Consider the following 19916-nt stretch of genomic DNA (forward strand, 5'->3'; position numbering starts at 1 on the left):
TTCCTAGTCCCAGCCAAACGATCTACCAAAATAGGGAGGGCAGGAAAAAATACTTTGGACATAAGAAAGGAGTCAGCATTTTTATGTCCCATGTACCTTTTCTCAAGAAGCTAGCGAAAGACATGCTTCAAACCGCAAAGACAGGATGCGGGAAAGAGTCCCGGGAAGAAAAGAAGGCTGGGGATGGTGGAAAAGAGAAGCCACAGGACACAGGGGTGCAAGAAGGCCACATCCCATGCAGGCTGCAGCAGAAGGGCACCACACTTCTGGAAAAAGGAAAAACAGAAAAGACCAAACAAAACAAAACTCTCCTGGGCCTGCCCAAACGGGAGTTGTCATTGATAAACATGGATCAGAGCATTAAGGGAAATGCAGTGATGACACATAGTAAACTGGCAAATATGAAATCAATTCCGTGGTTAATTCCAGAAAAAAAAAAAAATGACGAGTATTCCAGAAAAGAGACCAGGGACTAGAGCATGTCTGCCTCAGCAGTTAACAATATTTGTAACGTTATAATAAAGGAAACACTGTTTTTTGGGTTTTTTTTGTAATTTCTTCAAAGCTGGGAGGGCTCAGTCAGTTAAACGTCCGACTCTTGATCTCAACGCAGGTCTGGATCTGAGGGTCGCAAGTTCAAGCCCCACGCTGGGCTCCACACTGGGCATGCAGCCTGCTTAAAACAAAATTGAAGCAAAACAAAACAAAACAAAACAAAACCAAGACACTACATGGGAGTGAAGATGGGGACTGTGTGTATGGAAAGGTATGTTCTCACCTGTCTGATTTACCATCTGGAAATCAAATGTAAAAAAATGGGTACATCAAGAAACAGCTGCCCCAAATAATGAAACACAGAGGTGCAGACTGGTATTTATACATTAGTATTCACGCCAACATGGCTCACAGGAGCCAAAAGCAGAAACAATCCAACTGTCCACAGACAGATGGACCCATGAGCCACGTGTGGCATTTCCAGGCAGTGGAATATTATTTAGCCTTTAAAATGGAAAGACACTCCGACACCTGCTACGTGGGAAAACCTTGAAGACATGATGCTGAGTGACATAAGCCAGTCACAGAACAACGAATATCGTGATTCCACTGATAGGAGTTACCTAGAGGAGACAAATTCACAGACACGGAAAATAGGGTCAAGGTTACTAGAGGCTGGGAGCGGAGAGGCAAGTGGAGAGTTACTGTTTAATGGGTACAGAATCGTCTTTTGGTAAGACGAGGTAAGGTAAAAACTTCTTTAAGGTAAGAAACTCCTGGAAATGAATGGTGGTGACCGTTGCACCACATTGTGGGTGTGCTTAATGCCACCAAAAAAAGGTTAACAAAAAATAACAGCAGAAGAATAATATTCAAAGTTATGGTGGTAACTAGCAGGAGAAACAGCTGAGTAGGGAGTGCTTGCAGGAGGAGGGGATGCGGGGCAAGGGGAGGGGAGGGGCGTGGCAAGAGACAGTTGCCGGTCATTAAAGTCCTTGTTGCACTGTTTTAACTTTTAAAAGGATAGCGGGAACATTCACACAGTGCTGCTCACTCAGATACTTTGTGCATATGTTCTTTAATCCTCCGGTCACCAAGAGGCAGGAGCCTTCAGTGTTCCTGTTCTCAGCCAGCGCACTGCGCTATCCCTTGGCCACCTGCATTACAGTGATCAAAGTGCAAACTAATTTTCAAAAGATGCTGCAGTGAATTTCCTTGTCTATGTATTTTATGCGCTGCTATGTGAATATCAGATTCCTAGAAGTAAAATAGTCTGAATTTTTAGAAAAGACAAAACATGGTGTCCACCTCATTCTGTCGAAATAAAAACTAAGAATGTTGCTGATGTAGATGTTGTTACACGTTCCTCTTCAAGTAGAACTGAGCACAGAAGCCAATGACCTTCCTTTGTATTCGTGATTTTTAGCAGGTCTCTCCAGTTTTTGCAGTCCCCCCCACTTCCCTTCTTACCTCTCCTGTGACGATGATCATTGTAATGGTACCTGGGGAATAAAATATAAGAAAAATGAGCACCGAAAGAGTAAATCGGGCTTCCTTTAGAAATAGAGGAAAATAATTTTGCAGTTGAGGAAACACATTAAAATACTATTTTTCTAGTGAAAATAGTTACATCACAATTTTAAATTACATTTCCATTTGAAATGGAGTCGATTTGCACCACCTACTGGAATGTATGGCTCTATAGAGTCCAAGGTTTCAAAATTAGGAATCCGCTTTTAGAGACTTTAAAGTTGGGTTTTTAGTTATCTTTGAGAGACCAGACCCTTTGATATGTTGGAAATGCCAAACGCTAATTTACTTCAGGGACCATTTTCTAAAACAAACTCTCTTTAGAAGCCAAATTTAATCATCTAGCTAAATTAACAAATTGTACAACTGCTTATAAAAATAAAATGATTAAGCCGAATACATCAACCAAAGAGATAAAAATGTAAATTAGAAGCAAAACTGAAATCAATACACATTATCAGTTGCTAACTAACTATTAAAAAAGAAGATTCAAGCAGACAACTGGAAAATGACAGGAAACATAAGCAAACGGGATAATAAACAGAACATAACTCAACATTAATTAAAAAAGAACTCGCCCAATGAAAATTTGATAGTGTTTATACCCAAAGTAATAATCATTGTCATGGCTTAGTTACAGCTGAACATCAACATACAGAGTACTCATATTTAAGCTCTTTGACATTGTAAAGGAAATCCCAACAAAAATTTCATTCTTCATGACAAATTACTCCAAGCAATAAATTTCTGAATATCTAGTAGCAACATTCATTATTGCGTAATTGACAGAGATTCAGAAAAAAATCTATCTACAGTATCCCCTATTCTACATGAAATTTCTTTAGAATAGAAGCTTAAATATATTACATTTTAATTTCTTGAAACCTATTACAGCATTTCACTTATTTTATGGGTGTTTTGTCTCAAAATTGATTTTATTTTTAGATGTCAACTAAATTAGATGTCAACTCAATTAACTGAAGCATAAAATATGCCAGCAGGATATATGTAAAATACACCCCACAAAATGGTGTGCAAGTAAGCACCTGATTGAAACTCCGAAGCACAAAAAGGTCCCGTGCGATGGCCACCGACTCATCCATAATCCTCTTTGTTGTTGCAGGTGATTTATGCATGACAAGCCTGTGCACAGTGACAAATGTCATGTGCAAAGTTGCCAGAAGGTGTTTTTCCTCAGTGTAGTTCACCACTGGTGTGATTTCATTCTTGAGGTTCTCATCTGCATTGGAAAGCGTGGTGGTCTGATTTCTGTTGGCTGAGCTCAAAGCCTTTCACTGAGGATACAGAGGAAATTATTTAGCGAGGCCACGGACGCCTTTCCTGGTCAAGACACAGCTGCCTCTCCAGCCGGACCTGCCACCTGCAGCTCCCCAGGCTTCTGCCCCAACCTCACCACCACCTTCCTGTGCCCCACCCTGGCCGTGCTCTCCACCTCTACCAGGACTTTGCCTATGTTTTTCCCTCTGCCTGGAATTCTCTTCTCTCCCCACTTTGGCCTAGTTACTTCTTCCCTGTCTTTCCTGGCTGAGTCAATTCAAAGCGGCAAGTTCGAATCTGAGGGGTACTTACCTGCAAGTTTCTTCATTCCCCCACTAGACTGATTTTACTCACCTGTGAGTCCCAAGTGCACAGCACACCACCTGCACAGAGGAAATACGGAATGACTCACTCAGATCAGGCCAGAGAGGCACCTGCTCTGGCCCTCCTCCGGCTACATCCCTCCCCAAACAGAGATGGGCCCACCTGGAGCTCCAGGGAGCCCACTCTAATGGCTCCAACCCTACTCTGGGGTCCATGGAGGCTGCTTCCCAAGCCTGTCCCACAAAACACCTGGCGTATCCACTCCTGTGCCCAAGGGGTGGCCAAGGGGCATCTGTTGGAAAGGTGAGAGGATAAAATATATTTTGGGGGCACCTGGGTGGCTGAGTCAACTAAGCGTCCAATTCTTGATTTCGGCTCAGGTCATGATCTCAGGGTTGTGAGATCGAGCCCCACATTGGGCTCCCCTGGGTGTGGAGCCTGCTTAAGATTCTCTCTCTCCTTCTTCTGTTGCCCCTCCCCCCGAAAAAAAAGTACAGAAGTATTTTAATAGTTAGCAAGGGGTGGCTGTGATAAAGGTGTACAGTTAAGGAAGGAGGATAGAATGTGTTTTATTTCATAATTTGTTGGTTTAATATATAACTTGAGATATGTCGCTATATGCTATGCAGAACTCCATTTATAGTTTTCCCCAGACCCTGGCAGTCTCCCTCCCCAAAAAACAGGCACAGAGTGGTTTCATGCATATCTGAAAATAAACTTTAGCTCTCACTTAATATCCTGATGATCCCTTGTATCCCATATGAAATCTGAATTCAAAGGAGAATGACTCTTAAAGTCAACAGAGATATAAATATTTAATGTCAAAGCTCCTTGATAAGCACAATGAATGGGGCCGGGGGAGAGGAACAGGGATAAAGAGTTGAAGTCATTCAGTTTGAAACCATGTTTCAAAATCATTATATGACACTGAAATATTAAAAAATTATGTTCTGTGGGTAATAGGACAATGCACTTTCTTGCCTTTTTGCATTGCACTACTGTTTGAATTTTCTAATATAACAGTGCTTACATTTGTAATGAAAATATTACTTTTAAAAAATCACGTTACTATTCTGTTTTGTTTACAAAATGTGAACATTTCACCAAAGCTCACCATCTTTGCTATCCTTCACATGGAAGCAACAGTAAGAATTTTTTGCCCATATATTAATTTCAGAGGCAAAAACTGTATCTTCTCAGAACTCAGTGGAAAAGGACTAAGGCTTATCTTAACATTGTAGATAACAGGAAGTCACAAATAAGCTTCATTTCTAGGTTTAGAAAATGTGTCACCTGGCTAGTGGACTCGGAGCCTACTTGATTTTGGGCAGTTCTCTGACCGTTTGTTATTCCTGCCAACTTCCATTAAGCCCACCTTGATTTCTTTTGGTTTCCTAATTATGGTCTGGAGTTTCTTTTTCATACCCATTCTTCTAGAAACCCAGTTTTGTTTTTCCTTACTTAGAAATAAGAATGGTCTAGGGATGCCTTGGTGGCTCAGTCAGTTAAGCATCTGCCTTCAGCTCGGGCCATTATCATGATCCCAGAGGCCTGGGATCCAGCCCCAGTTTGGGCTCCCTGCTCAGCGGGGAGCCTGCTTCTCTCTCTGCCCCTCCCCTGCTCATTCTCTTTCTCTCTTCTCTCTCTCTCAAATAAATGAATTCTTTAAAAAAAAGAAAGAAAGAAAGAAAGAAAGAAAGAAAGAAAGAAAGAAGAATGGTCTAGTTATTTACCTATCAAGAATCAATTGCCCTCCATCCTTTGCCCCATCCCTCCCACCAAGTCCCTCACACCATGTGTACCAGTCAACAGGTGATGCTCTTGTCCCCTCCCCCTTGCCCGGGCTGCTCCCACCTCTACACTTTGGTTAGTGTTTTTCCTTTACCATCCCACACCCTGCCCAACCTTCCAAATCCCAACTACCCCAGGCTCCACGGCCATTCCTGACCACCCTCCACAATCACCCCTCCCAGCCGAGTGTAATTATCACACCTTGGAAATTCTACCACACCTGGAACTTCTCCTTTATCATATCAGGACTCACATTCACTTGTTACTACTGAGCACTTGCTACTGCCCTTGTCCTCTTCCCAGAGCTAGATCATAAGCCCTTGAGGTCAGGAGCCCTGTTCTGCTACCGTCTTTAACCCAGCATTGTTTCTGGGACTCAATGAATGTCTGAAATGAATGAAGCTATATTGTTTGGTCAATCCCAACACTTGTGTCAGAACTGCTCAAGGCTCTCTTGAGAAATGTGTCTTTTCAGTTTCAACTCAGCGGATTGACTTAAGACAGCGATTGACAGAAGAAAATGTCCAGAAAAATGCAACACCGAAGATTAAATTAAAAGGGATGAAGAATGAACTGATTCCAATAATAATTCGAGGAAGGGGAGGATTGCAGGTGGAGGCAGACTAGATGTGTGTTGATAATTGTTCAAGGTGCATGATGGTGACAGGTGCACGGAGGTTCATTTTCCCACTCTCTCTACTTAGGTATATATTTGAAAATTGAAAATATTTGAAGAAGAAGGCAAAGGAGAAGCAGCAGCAACAGTTGGTTTGCAGACACAGAGGAGGCCCCGGGCCCAGGTATGAGAGAAAGGCTTGGGATGCAGGTTTCTCTCCCTCCGGGTACCATCCTTCCCTGTGGCCACACTCCTGTCATCCAGGCTCCTCTCCTCCCAAATCTATACATGCCCCCATTCATTTATATGGCCCCCACGCTCAGACCCTTGGCCCAAGTAATGCCATCCCAGGCTCTGCCTCTTGGTTATTGCCCCACGTTCTGGGACATTCCTAGACGGGAACAGGAGCCCCTTGGAGCCAGTCTCTACTACAGCCAATCTGGTTGGCAAACCCTACCCCACGGGTGTGATAAGTCACACATGGAGATCTTCTGGGACGTAAAGTCCTTGATGGTTCTTAAATCACACCAAGTACAGTCCCCTAGGAGGAAGAACTTGCCACAGTTTCCAGGAGACACCTCAGTGAAATTTCTCCACTCTGGAAGGCTTCCCATAGTAGTGGAGGCTAGCGCAGACCACCCTCCGCCCAGAAAGACCAGTTCTATTCTAAAGGAGCCCTCTGAGGATCATCCCCGTGGCTGTGATTTTCCAGTGAGTCACGACAGTCAGATCATAACATTCATTGCAGCCAAGATGCACGGAACGCCATCGTGCTTTCCTACTCAAGTCTTCCCTACACAAGTCATGACAGCCCCGCTGATGATGTCCAACCAGTTTTAGGGATAAACAAGCCTGACAGCCTCCAACAGGACAGCTCAGGTTTCTCTTTCCACTCTCATGCTAGCTCTTTCCTACTTCCGGAAGACCATTAAAAGAATATTTGTAATGTAGATGAGGCCAGTCTTTTTGCACAATGTTGACAGACAGGAGGAAGATTCCAGAGAGAAATGCCACAGCAGCAAATGAATATAAATGATGCTTTTCTACTTTGTGTTTATAAAATGCCTTTTGTACCAGAATCTCAAAGCGCTCCAGGAAGCAAGGCTTTGACTGGCACAGTCAACTCAGGGCAAACGCGAACGGCCAGAGCTCCCCAAGTCATTTGTGATAAGAAAGAACAAAAGTCCAGACACTCTAAAAATGCAATATCCTTGCCTTCTGGGTAGTAAATAAAAGTGTGCAGATGGATAATGACATCTGTGGGTTCCGGCTCCGTTTCCTAGGGAGAAAAAAATGTAAATAAATATGTAAAAAACTGTCATATGTGGATAATGCCCGTGGTTCACCCGGTGGTTCCCATTCAGACCAATGTCCACGTGCAATGGATTCTGTTACTGGGTGCCTTGTGACTGCATGACACCGAGAAAGTAAAGTATATCTTTTCCATGACCATGAGAAGACAAATACAGAAATGTTTAGTTAAAAGGTCTGTCCAGTCAGTGACTTTGACATCTGATGCTTTGGCACTAAGTGATACCTTCCTTTTGTTCTCTCCACTGGTGTCACTGCTAAATAGCTAAATGATTCATTAGGGTCTGCAAAGGCCAAACCCTTAACTAGAAAGGCAGAGGGGACCCACAGGCAGTGCCTGACTGTGGGATTGATATGAAAGTTCGAGAATTCCTTTCTTCTCACTCTTCCTCGAAAGTGCGAAGGAGCGTGCACAGCATGAATAACCCCTCAGGCTCCAGCCACCAACGAGTTGTCTTAAGAGCAGACGTTAGTGACTTTGAATCTGTTCTTTGGATTCATTTAGGGTTCCAGTCAGCTTCGGAGAATAAAACTCACAAAAGCTAAGAACACGTCTGCTGTGAAAGAAATACTTAGCAGAGACAACCTGTCCCTACAATCACTTGCATTGTGTTCTGAAAGTCAATGCTAGTAGCTTACGAAAGAATTTCAGTTCTTCCAGTATCTAGAAAAGGAACCCCTGAAAGTGTAATCGAAATGGCTTCTGAAGAGTTTCAAATAATTTGCTTCAATGTTATTTAGTCTACAGAAGAGCAAATAAATAATTATCACCTAAATTAAACAAGCTATCGTGTAGTTTTCACCAAGAGGGTGTTGCTATTACACTGGTAAAGTGTACCTCCTAGTTTTCATTGTCTTACACTTTAAAATTTTTCTACTCTTGTCAGATTAAAGTGTAAAGGAAAATACAGATCATTAACCTGATAACTGTTCTTGACTTAAAGAGCAGCTGGCATGTGGCTTTTGGTACCATGGTGTGTCTGAAATAGTCTTTCTAAAAACAGCATTCTGTTCTACAGAATTCTACAAACTTTCTTATCACACACTGTTATTAGTTTCAAAATGTTCTGAACATGCAGCCCCAATGTATGTGATTTAATTTGTAAATTACATCATAGCAGTAATATATTAACATCAAAACACAAAAGTAGAAAATAATCAATACTTAACATATTTTAATTTATTGACTGCAAATGAGTTCTGTTCCACTAAAATTCTTTAAAAGAGAGTAAATTGGTCAAAGAGGTTTATTTTTGTGGCTCTAGTTTGAAAACTTGCTGACAGAACAACTTGAAGTGTCCTTCTAAGTTCAGTTTATTTTAAAAGAGGGTTTGATTGGTTGTCATTACTTAAAATAGCTCAAAAGATAATAAACTAACTAGGAAGAATCCCATTGTCTCAGAGCTTTCCAAGTCAAACTGTCATTTCAACTGTATCCCACATGAGGCAAACATTGTAGCTGAAATTTGGTTACATTTCCATCTTCTTTGAGTCCATCCATCTTTCCTACACACCAATTATATGGTTTCAAGGAATAATTCAGAGATTATAAGTTGTCTTACATGCAATTTGTTTACTCGTTCATTCCTGAGGAAGAAAGGTCAACAGACTGTTGTCAAGGAACAAAATTAAAAACGGGCCGAATGAGAGAGAGAGAGAGAGAGAGAGAGAGAGATTGAGAGAGGGAGAGGAAAGCTCTTGCTGGCAACTGGGGAGAGTGAAGCTTGCAGCACATTTTTGGGGTAAACAAATCAGTTGGTGGATGACAAAGAGATCAGTCTGGGCATTCTGAGTAGGCCAAGGAGTGGTATTGAGGAAAACAATTAAGATATGGACAGGTTTTCCCAAAGCCTTAAGAGTGTGGCTGAGAACCACGGGGGGCTTGCTGTCTCTGTATGATGTCAGCTCTGCGGTCCCCCTTTGGTTAGACGCTGCCCAAGGTAAACCAGACCTGCACCCCTGTTCTCCTCGATGTACTTAAAACAAACTCCATTCGGAAGATTTGTAAAAGAGGTGAGACATTTCAGCTCTTAAGTTGATTGTAGACATTAATTTTTAATAAGCAGCGTAGGTCCTTTTCAGCAACAAAAGCGCACAATGTTGGAAAGATTTGCAAACATCTATTTTCAAAAGTGCTCTCTCCATAAGATAAAGTTTAAAAAAAAAAATGTCTTTCTCATTTGCTGTTAAACCATCACCTTTCTCTCAAAGGGACAGATTAAGCCTGTCTATTTTTGTGAAATTTCCAACTAAAGCATCTTAATCATGGCTACTTGTCACCACAGAAAAGGATGAGGAAATGTGGGACACTTTTTATAAAATATAGTAACTTATTTTCTAAGCTTGACAATTCTTTTAAGTGCTTTGCCACACGATGATCTATAAACTGTGTGTGGTATATAAGATTTTCAAGGTCGCCTCTCATCACGGAATTCTGAAAAGATTGTCCTAAAGGCCTTGTTTTGTCACCAGATTTAATCATGTGGACAGTATCTAATAACCCATCTGATCCACCATAAACTGGTATACTACAGAGTGGTCCCCAGACACCCAGTGCCCCTTGCTGGGGCATATTGCCTTCCCTACCACATGGGTGCTACACTTGGCCGTGTATCTCGTTTTGGCAAAAAAAAGGTGAGTGGCAGCAATGTTTGTCACTCCTTTTGTTTGTTTGGTTTGGTTTGGTTTGGTGTGTGTGTGTGTCCCTGACCAGAAGCTTTGGGAACTGGTTTACAGGTTGTACCTCTCTTGGTTGTACCACTCCGACAGACAGTGCTCAGGGTGGTCTCATCAGTCTGGCTCACAGAGTAAAGATCACGTGGACTAGTGCAAGGATGTCCCAAATTCTGCCTGGGACACACTTCCACTAAATATTTGGGATGTTCTTAGCCTTAAGAATTTGTTCACAGTTTACCTGAAATTCAAATGTAACTTACCATCCTGAATTTCACCTGGGGACCCGAATTGTAAGTCACTGCATTTCGGAATTGCTTGTTTCGGCTGCAAAACCCAATCTTCCGTGACTGATACACCATCTGACCACGGCCCAAGGAAGGGTGCCTGTGTCAGTCTGCGTATCAAGTACTAGGAGGCTTAATCTTTCCTTAGGTTTCAGATTAAAAAGCAGCAGTTCTGGTTCTTCCTGAAAGCCAGCAGAATGTCTGTAGAGATCACTGTTCTAAACTGTGGTCACCAGCAGCAGTGGTCAGATGCTGGAATCTTGCTAAAAATGCAGATTCTCGGCACTACCTTAGAATACCAATTTTGAATCTGGAGATGGCTAGAGGATCTGCTGGTTTAACAAGTTCCTTGGTGTTGCTTTTTAAAATGCTTAAAATGATTAAAAAAAAATTGGAGCCAACATTGTTTTTATGTCTCAAACACTTTGATAAGCATTTTAAAAAGCATTTTAAAAGCCTGTCATACTAGTTATTTTGCCTACATTGCCTAAGGGCTAAAACAGTTCAATGGGCTGGTGTTGGTAAAACAGATGATCAGATGGGACACTAGCCCTCGAGGAGCTCACAGGTGGCAAGAGAGGCAAATACATATAGCTAGTTTTTCTATAAAGTGGCAAGTGCAGGGTAAAGTGACATACAAACTTTGGGAACAAAGAAAGGATCCTAAGGGTTAAGAAGGGGGAGGTGTCAGGAGAGACTTATTAGGGACGATATCTGAGATGAGTCTTGAGGAATAAGCCAGGTGAGGAAGGGAAAGATGTCCTAAGCAGGGGGAAACCGGTAAATACAGACTGCTAGAACAGCCCGCTGAAGCAGAAAACTGTAAGCCAGTGATTCATTCAACAAACATTTCCTAAGTGGTGAAAACATCAGGTGTTGGGGAGCCCAGTAAACACCCAAGAGTGCTGACTGGCTACAGGAATGGACACCTACCAACAAAGCAGAGCAGGCCCTAGGTGATGGAGCACATCCTGAGCGGGGCCGGAAGCTGCGGGACAGGGAAGGAGGCAGAAGGCAGACATAGATACCATACAAAAAGAAACATAAGTAAGCTTCTTAAAATGTGAAATTCTGAAAGTAATGATCCATGTTACCCACATTAAATTTCAATCACTTACATCAGAAACAATGATAACTCACTATTTCTCTTTCTCTCTCTCTCTCTCTCTCTCTCTCACACACACACACACACACACACACAGCACTTAAAAGTGTTTGTACGGAAGAAAAGAGAGCAATTAACAAGCACTTAGCTAGAAGAATGGATCGACTCTCTGTAACTCAGATGTACCCAGTTTCTCTTGCCTTCAGGAATCCCCCTCCATTACTGTCTACACTTTGCTGGTTCTAGTCCTGGGAGCGGCCTCAGGAAAACCAGTCTTCCCTCAGGTCCTGGCACTCACTGGTAACCCCCCTACCCTGAAGACCCTCTCTGCCCCAGGACCCTTTGTGTAGCTGACCTCTTTCTCTATGCTGAATTTCTGGCTCTGTTTCATTCCTCTCTGCCTTTTCTTTCTTTCTTTCTCTTCCTTTAAAAATATTTATTTGAGAGAGAGAGAAAAAATGTGAGTCTTGGGGGGAAGGAGCAGAGGGGAGAGGGACTCTCAAGCAGACTCCATGCTGAATGAGGATTCTACACGGGGCTTGAGATCACAATCCTGAGATCATGACCTGAGCCACTGAAATCAAGAGTCAGATGCTTCACCAACTGAGCCACCCAGGCACCCCCTCTCTGCCTTTTCACAGGCCATTTCCGGCACATTTTCCCACTAAGCAACATCACCAAAGGTTCAGGAACTTGCTTCTCAGGAAGCCTGCAATATATTTGAGTCCTGAAAAAAAGAATTACTGATACCTCAGAAAATCCCTTCTTACAAAAAACTATAAGTTTAATAAAAATTATGTTTTATGATAAAGTAATGCATAATCAGAAAGAAAATGGAAAACTAAACTTTAAAGAATTAATTTTAAATCACTTCATCTTAACACTCAGAGACTTTTTATGGACATAGACACAGGCAAAAGATACGCTTTAAAAATTAGGATCATAACTGGGGCACCTGGGTGGCTCAGTGGGTTAAAGCCTCTGCCTTCAGCTCAGGTCATGATCCCAGGGTCCTGGGATGGAGCCCCGCGTTGGGCTCTCTGCTCAGCAGGGAGCCTGCTCCCCTTCCTCTCTCTCTGCCTGCCTCTCTGCCTACTTGTGATCTCTGTCTGTCAAATAAGTAAATAAAATCTAAAAACAAAAAACAAATTAGTATCATAATACGTATTTGCTTTTTAAATTTTTATCACTTAACATCATATGTACAATTGAAACGTTCTTGAACATTTCTGAAAAAGAAGTTAATAGTTGCACAAGTTAATGGTATTCTATACCAGGGACACCTGGGTAGCTCAGTGGGTTAAAGCCTCTGCCTTCAGCTCAGGTCATGATCCCAGGGTCCTGGGATCAAGCTCCATTTTGGGCTCTCTGCTCAGCAGGGAGCCTGTTTCCTCCCCTCTCTCTGCCTACTTGTGATCTCTCTCTGTCAAATAAATAAATAAAATCTTTAAAGAAAAAAAAGGTATTCTATACCAAAAAAGACTTAATCATCTTCCTAATGCTAGATAACTTGTGTTTAATTTTTTTTACTACAATAAATGTATTGCCCTGCAAAAAAGGGCTTTACAAAATATTGAAAAATGATAAATATCAAAATCAATACATGTTGAAGTGTCTACAAAATGTACTATTATGTATAATTCACTGTTAAATATAATTCATAAGAACGTTTCGCTACATTTGAAAACAAATTGTTTAAATTGAGCTTCCTCGGTCACAAGGACGTGTGACTATGCACATAGTTATCAGAGCCCAATGTAAGTTACAAGTTGAGATAGCCAAATACTGCAAGGCAAATTAATTTTTCAAAAAGTTTCCAATGTTTTGCCACAAAACAAAGTAAGTTTTTATGAAGCATGTGGCTGCATTTATGCTTGATATGGCAGTAGATGGGGATTCTGAGAAGAGATCCTAGCGTCTCCCAAGCTTTCACATGGCGCTGGCTGTTCCTCTACGTCCTTACTACTCTAGGCACTGGCATCATCTCCTGGAAGTCTGTTGGAAATGCAGAATCTCAGGTTCATCCCAGACCTAATGAGTCAGAAACTGCATGTCCACTAGATCTCCAGTGTTTCCTGTCCCAGGACCACCCAGAGAGCCCTTTGCTAGCTCCCTGGGGCCTGACAAGTTGGCAGGCTTCCCGCCCGTGCTTCCCGAGTCACTAGGCAAACGCGGCACCTGGAAAAACCATGTGGAGGTGCGACCGCCTTCGAAACGCGTCGGTTCCGTAAAGGCGGAAGGTCGCCAGTCCGACCCTCGGGGCCACGGGCCCAAACCCGCATTGTGATGCGCGAGCAGGACGCCAAGCCGGGGCGCGCCGGAGCCTGCAACTGCCCCTCACCTGGGCCCCTGATCTCTCCCTTCCTGGGGCTGTGAGCCCGTCTGTAAGCCGGTGGGGGTACTGAAGGCTGCGGAGGCAGGAGCGCTCACACCTCGCTACTTTAACTGGAACGGCTGGTTACAGGACTGCGTGCGGTACTTTCCCGCCCGCGCTGCGACGACCTCGCGGAAAAACACATCCCTGAGCCCAGCTCGCCAGAACTGTTTGCCAACAAAGACTGGAGGCGTGCAAGGGGTGGAGCCTGGGAATCAACTACCGCGAGACGTAGTCCCCTGAGGAGCCTCCGTCAGGCGCAGGCGCAGGCGCACTACACCTCCTGCCCCCGCAGCGAAGGTGGCTTCCACCGGGGAAGACGGGGCCGGACCTCTGGAACAAAGATCGCGAGATTTGAGCGCGTCACCGCGACTCCTTCCGGTCACAGACCGGAAACTCAGTGAGCGGGGGCGTCTCTGGCGCTTGCTTCGCTGTGCTGCGGCGCCTCCTCGGATCCCGTTCCGCCTCGCCTACCCTGGGCCGAGGTGATGGGGGACTCCAAGGAGGGTGGAGCGGAGTCTCCGCCGCTCGGGGCCGCTGCTCGGGAAGGGCTCAGCCTCCTGTCCCAGGGAGAATCCGAGGAACCTTCTGCACAGGTGAGTCGGTCCCGGGGCTGGACCTGCAGCGCTCCGGGGGCTGCGGGCCCACTCGGCGAGGGGGGCATGTTACGGTTCCCGGTGGCTGTTGGTGCCTTGTGTGCGTCTCCCGGACAGTCCGCCAGCCGGAGTGGAAGCCCCCGTGTCTGTGACCTGGCGTTCGGGTATTTGCATCCAAGTCACTCGTATCAAAAGCAGTTCTGGCTTCCCACTCGGTTATAACCGACGAGCGAGTTAGGCACGACCTCGGCCGTCAAGGAGCGGGAATACGTGGTTCCACAGTGTGGCACAATCGTGCAGAGCTGCAGGGAAAAGAGCGGGTGCCGGGGGGCGCCCAGCGAAACGGGGTCGAGGTAACCCTTGAAGGGTTCATAGTATTTGCAGGGCCGAGAAGGGACTGAGGGGAAGGCTAAGATCGTGAACTCGCACCCTGAGCTTGCTCGGGGGTGTGCAAGTGAGGAGTGTGAGGCGCCTCCAGCGCCTTCCTGTGAGGGCAGAGGCTCCGAGTGTGTAATGACCCAGCGAATCAACTCCTAAACGTTTGCTTGAAAACCGGAAAGCCCCAGGGGCGCCTGGCTGGCTGAGTTAGTGGAACGAAGGATTCTTGGTCGTGAGTTCAAGCCGCAGGTTGGGCATAGAGGTTGCTTAAAAACAAAAACGCCGCAGATATCCTACCACAAAAAAACTTTCTAAATGATATGTTACTGAAATTAAAATAGTTCATCTTTAATAACAAACAGAGGCTTTTACCAAATTTTGCATTTTGTTAATGGGATTCTATTGACTGTCCTTGGCTGTTGCTTGTCCACTGTCTTAGCTGATCACCATAATCATTGTACTTCCTGACTCATGTTTTTCTTAGAAATTGTGTGAAAAAGAGCTAAGTAAATGTGACAGTGTATGCTTGGGTTTATTGCTATTGGAAGGGTGTGGCTTATATTCTTGTGAAGGCTGATGTGGTGGGGTTTTTTTTTTCTTTTTATAAAGGTGATATTTTTAATTTCTAGCAGTGTTATTAAAGTTTTGTTCAATGTGTTAATTAGGGATCAGCTTTATTTCTTGGAGGCAATGAAGTGAAGAGCCGAGCTGTGGTGAAATACTCTTCTGCCCCTCCTCGAACAGCATTTGCACGCCTTGAAGAGAAAACAGACTTGAAACTCCCACCTGCCAACTGGTTAAGAGAGAGTGCCAAACTAGGGCCTGCAGGAACTACCATTCTTGGCAATAGTAAGAAAAGCAAGCCATTTTCAAGGTAAATATCCATCAGTGACATTTTTTCCTGTCTCTCAACAGGCCCCCTGCCAGCCCCCAGACTCTGATGTTTGCTTTTTCGGTTTAAGTTGCAATGCTCACCATCTTGGTGAGATTTCTCTTGAGAAAAAGGTTGACTTTCAAAGTACCCCCCCCCCCAAGTGGGATTGTATTTTCATGTGAAGACGTCAGGTGCATGTGCTTCTTTCAGGTCTGCAGCCTGTTTATTAACAAAGCTGAGTTTTGACCATTTAAATTCAACCAGCTGTTTTATTTTTAGCCAGTCAGGGTGCCTTTTGAGTATATGAATACAAAGAATCAGGGTGGCACAGGAGGAGGAGAACCTTAACACTACGGAATCTGCCCTGTAGAGTTTTTCATTAAATGGTGGTGGATGATTTCAGCTGAAAAAGCCTAATATAGAAACCGAGCATTTTTCGGTGACTTACACCACCCTTGATTTTGACACTTGCTGAGACAGTTGCTGGAAGTTCTGCTGGTGGTATTTAAGTGTGAGAGAGTGGCCTGGGTTCTTACAGAGAAACCTATACTAACATTCATATTCTTGTAGAGGATTTAATGTGTAGGATACTCTTTTTTTCCCTCTGTATGACCGAACCTAAAGTAAGTCCACATAACCTAGCAAGAGCCATAAATAAGTTAAAAGCTAATGAGTTAGTAGCTTAGAAATTCTCCTAATGCTTCCAAAGGTAAAAATTGTATTTGCATAGTGTTGTTTGTAGCATTAGTTATACTAGCAAAAAGTTGGAGATAGTCCAGATATTTTCTTTTAGAAGAATGGCTTAATCAGTTATCAGTCAACTAGATTAAATATTATAAAGTCATTTAAATTTTAGTTACATTGACCGTGTGCAAACATGTGCCAAGTACTGTATATGTTTATCTCATTGACTTCTCACAACAACCCTTTGAGTTAGGTTCTGTTAACTAATTTTCCACATGGGAGAACTGAGACTTAGAAAGGCTAAGTAACTTGCTTAGCCTGCATGGTCAGTCATCAGAGCATGCTTTGAAGTGAGGCAGTCCTAGGTAAGTGTTCTGATCCTCTGCCATTTACTGACTGGAAAATGGTGACATCAGCCGCTTTTCAGGCTTAGAGATTGTAGACGTGCCTCACGTGGCACCTGACACAACATTTTTTTTTCTTTTCTCCTTCGGGCTGAATTGAGGTCATGTTCTTTTTTTTCCCTAAAAGTGTAGTGTATGAACTAGCAACACAGTCCTAGAGACTAAAATCCTGATAAATGTTTCTGCTTATGTTTTTCTTATCTCTTCACCTAAAAAGTATAATATCTTAAACTGATTTCTCTTGGAGATTTTTTTTGAGGATTTGTAATTACAAAAAAAGAAAGTAATTGTTAATTTTTTTATTCTAGATGCTTCCTATTAATTGCTTCCAATGATTGTTACTGTGTTTTATCAAATTAAAGATGTGATTGATTTAAATCTTTGTACCATGAGGAAGGAAAAACTTCAATTCTAATGTTGATAGGCATATTGATTGCAGAGATGTAAGAATGTGGAAAATGGGTATCCTGGAGGTGATGGAATAGTGTATTCTCTTATAAACTCTACTTGTTTCATTATGAGCATGACCTTTGTGGCCTTTGTTCCCTTCATTAGCTTTGGTATGGCATACGACTTTATTGATTCTGTGGGAAACGATGTGGACGTTGTCTCTGACTCTGAAGTAAGTGTGCTTATTGGAGAATGTAATTGGGGTGTTTATATTAGGGATTTATAACATTCTTTGTTCTATAGTCTTGAAAAATTGCTGATGAAATAAGATACAACTGTCTGATTATCGAATACCTTTTGTGCTATAAAGTAACACTCTTCCACATCTCCTTTCAAAAAGGAAGGAGTGACACCCAAAACACAGGCAGTGATAGTAATTAATATTGGTGGTTGTGTTTTAATAATAGCAATTACAAGTCATTGAAAGGTTTGGGATGATTTATATAATGTTACCAGTTGAGAATTAGAAATGCTACCTAAGGCAAAATCTATTGCTCCTTAGTTGGTCAGTTTTATCTGATATGCTAAAAGCCTAGGTCAGTGCAAAAGTGACCTGTACAAACTTAACTTTAGGAAATTCCATTGTGTAAAAATAAATGTTTGCCCACCATTTACATTAAAATAGGATGACTGCTAAAGTGTAGGTGATTCTGGTTTTAAAGTTTTGTCTTCCATGTGTTTGTGTTTAGCTCTTTGTGTACAGTAGTTGATATAAGCTTAGGAAAATAAAGTTTCTTACGCTTTAAAATGGAATGAAGTTAAAATTTGAAAGAGTTCAGGTCACACTAAAAAGGTCTTTTTAAACTGGTTTTCCTCTTAATTTTTTAAAGAACATAAAAAAGCTCCTGAAGATTCCCTACAGCAAGTCCCATGTAAGCATGGCCGTCCACCGCATAGGAAGGACTCTCTTACTCGATGAGTTAGATATTCAGGAACTCTTCATGAGGTCATCTCAGGTAATAACTTTCGGTGGAAAAACAACCATTTAAGTACTATTTTAACAACTTAAGGGGACTAGAAATATCATTTCAAAGAAAGACTGAAGCGGAAATGTGGTTCAGCATTTCAGCAACTGAGAAATTAGATGGTTCGTGGAATATGAAGTTTTAATTAAAAAAAATAGAAAACAGTGAATAGGGAAGAAACTTATTTTATTTATAGCCAACAGCCAGGATTCTTGCAAAGAAAAGGATGAAACCAATGGAGAAAGTTCTGAAAAATCAGAAATCTTAGGGGATTGCTGACTTTTTTGAAAAATTCTTTGGTGTCTCCATTAAAGAGATTCTCTCGAAACATAACTGCCAGGAAATGTGAAAAATGTTAGAAATAATTCCTGTGAATACATGGTTATTAGTATTAATTGGTTCACTTAAAGCAAAACTTCTCAAACAGTATTTTGGTAAGTGACTTCCCCACTCCCCTCCCCACCGTGTGTTGGTGATGGATACTTTTTGGAAAGTGTTAACAACAACGTTTCAGTGTCTCAAGGCTTACTCTCCATTTCTCTGCTCTCACTGAGGACTGTTGGCAGGTCAGGGTGTATGTATGCTTGTCACTGGTCAAGCTCTTGGAATGTGACAATGAGTAAATCACAAGTTCTTTTTTCCTGGCAGCTTACAGTTTTGGTGTAATAAACACACACAGATAATTTCACTATGGTATGCATATTGGGGCTTCTTCCAGGTGCCAAGGAACATGTTAGAAAGAAAAACCACTTCTCTTAGCCTGGCTAAGGAGAAGAGGAAGACAGATTTCCCCAAAGAGGTGAAAGGGATTAAGTCAAGAAAGATAGTGTTTGAGTATGTGTTTATGAAATAGTATTTTAAAAATAGAGTATTTTTTGTAAAAGAGGAGAGGGTAACAAATGTTTTGATTACAGGTTTGTTGTATTTATCATTTTCTTTTGTTACTCAGACTGGTGATTGGACATGGCTGAAAGAGTTTTATCAAAGACTCATTGACCAGAAGTGGCAGAGGAAGAAGAAAAGCAAAGAACACTGGTATCAGAAAGCTATTCTTTCCAAGTTTTTATATTACAGGTACTTGGCTACTTGTTTATTTTTTATCTTTAGGAAGATGATATTCTATTCTTAAATTGAATTTTAAGCTAGTAAAAGTAAGTTGTGTAACTATTGATATTTCAATGTCTTCTGTTCCTTTTTAAAATAAGATTTATAGTTGATATGGAATTTAGCTTTAAAAAACTGGTAGACTGTCACATAAAGTTAACTCTAGTAACAATGTGATGTTTTTATTTCTGGTTTGGCCAGTATCAATGGTGATGGAGCCGCTCAGCCCGTCCCAGCTGCTGCAGAACAGCAGGAATCATCCAGTTCAGATCAGACAAATGATTCGGATGGGGCTTCGTGGCCCGCCCCCTTTGAAATGCCTTCTTCAGTTTCTGAAGACCCCAGTGCTTCCAGTCAGGTTAGTTAGTACTTAGATGTTAATTCAGTAAACTCATTTAAGAAGACAAAATAAGTGATCTTCTTAATAAAAATGGAAGAATAGGAGTAAAAAATACTTTTTAAAAATTTTTCAAAATAGGATTTGTAGAAAATACTATGAATAGCTAGATAACGTTTTTAAGATTAATTTGAAGTATTTAAAGATTTTTACTGGCATTTAAAATAGCTTACCAGTGTAAACACATTGGTCTATGGTGTCTATTTAATGACACCATAGGTGTCATTAAAGCACCAGGTGGTGTCTTTTTAATAAGCTAGTGTGTATTTAATGCCTCTTA

At 42.2% G+C, this 19916-nt stretch overlaps 1 protein-coding gene and 1 long non-coding RNA gene across 5 annotated transcripts in view; one reads left to right on the top strand and one right to left on the bottom strand.

The window, feature by feature from the left end:
* Positions 1–674: 674 nt before the first annotated feature.
* LOC111145427 lies at positions 675–13968 on the bottom strand. Its single transcript, XR_002640474.1, has 4 exons — positions 13752–13968; positions 3658–3686; positions 3072–3320; positions 675–1997 (listed from the first exon to the last, which is right to left on the bottom strand). It is a non-coding gene; the product is annotated as an uncharacterized LOC111145427 (long non-coding RNA).
* Positions 13969–14176: 208 nt separating this feature from the next.
* Positions 14177–19916, top strand: part of LOC111144748 (erythroid differentiation regulatory factor 1) — a 43273-nt gene continuing 37533 nt past the window's right edge. For 3 of the 4 annotated variants that reach the window (XM_022499186.1, XM_022499187.1, XM_022499185.1), the window contains exons 1-6: positions 14273–14380; positions 15424–15632; positions 17276–17342; positions 18001–18126; positions 19085–19209; positions 19441–19597. In XM_022499186.1, coding sequence (XP_022354894.1) covers positions 14273–14380; positions 15424–15632; positions 17276–17342; positions 18001–18126; positions 19085–19209; positions 19441–19597 — 792 coding nt within the window. Of the gene's footprint in view, positions 14381–15423; positions 15633–17275; positions 17343–18000; positions 18127–19084; positions 19210–19440; positions 19598–19916 lie in introns of all 4 variants that reach the window. The other variant, XM_022499184.1, reaches the window with a different exon arrangement.

Source organism: Enhydra lutris, unplaced genomic scaffold (genome assembly GCF_002288905.1).
Source record: "Enhydra lutris kenyoni isolate GAN:26980312 unplaced genomic scaffold, ASM228890v2 scaffoldscaffold12, whole genome shotgun sequence".
NCBI lineage: Eukaryota > Metazoa > Chordata > Mammalia > Carnivora > Mustelidae > Enhydra > Enhydra lutris.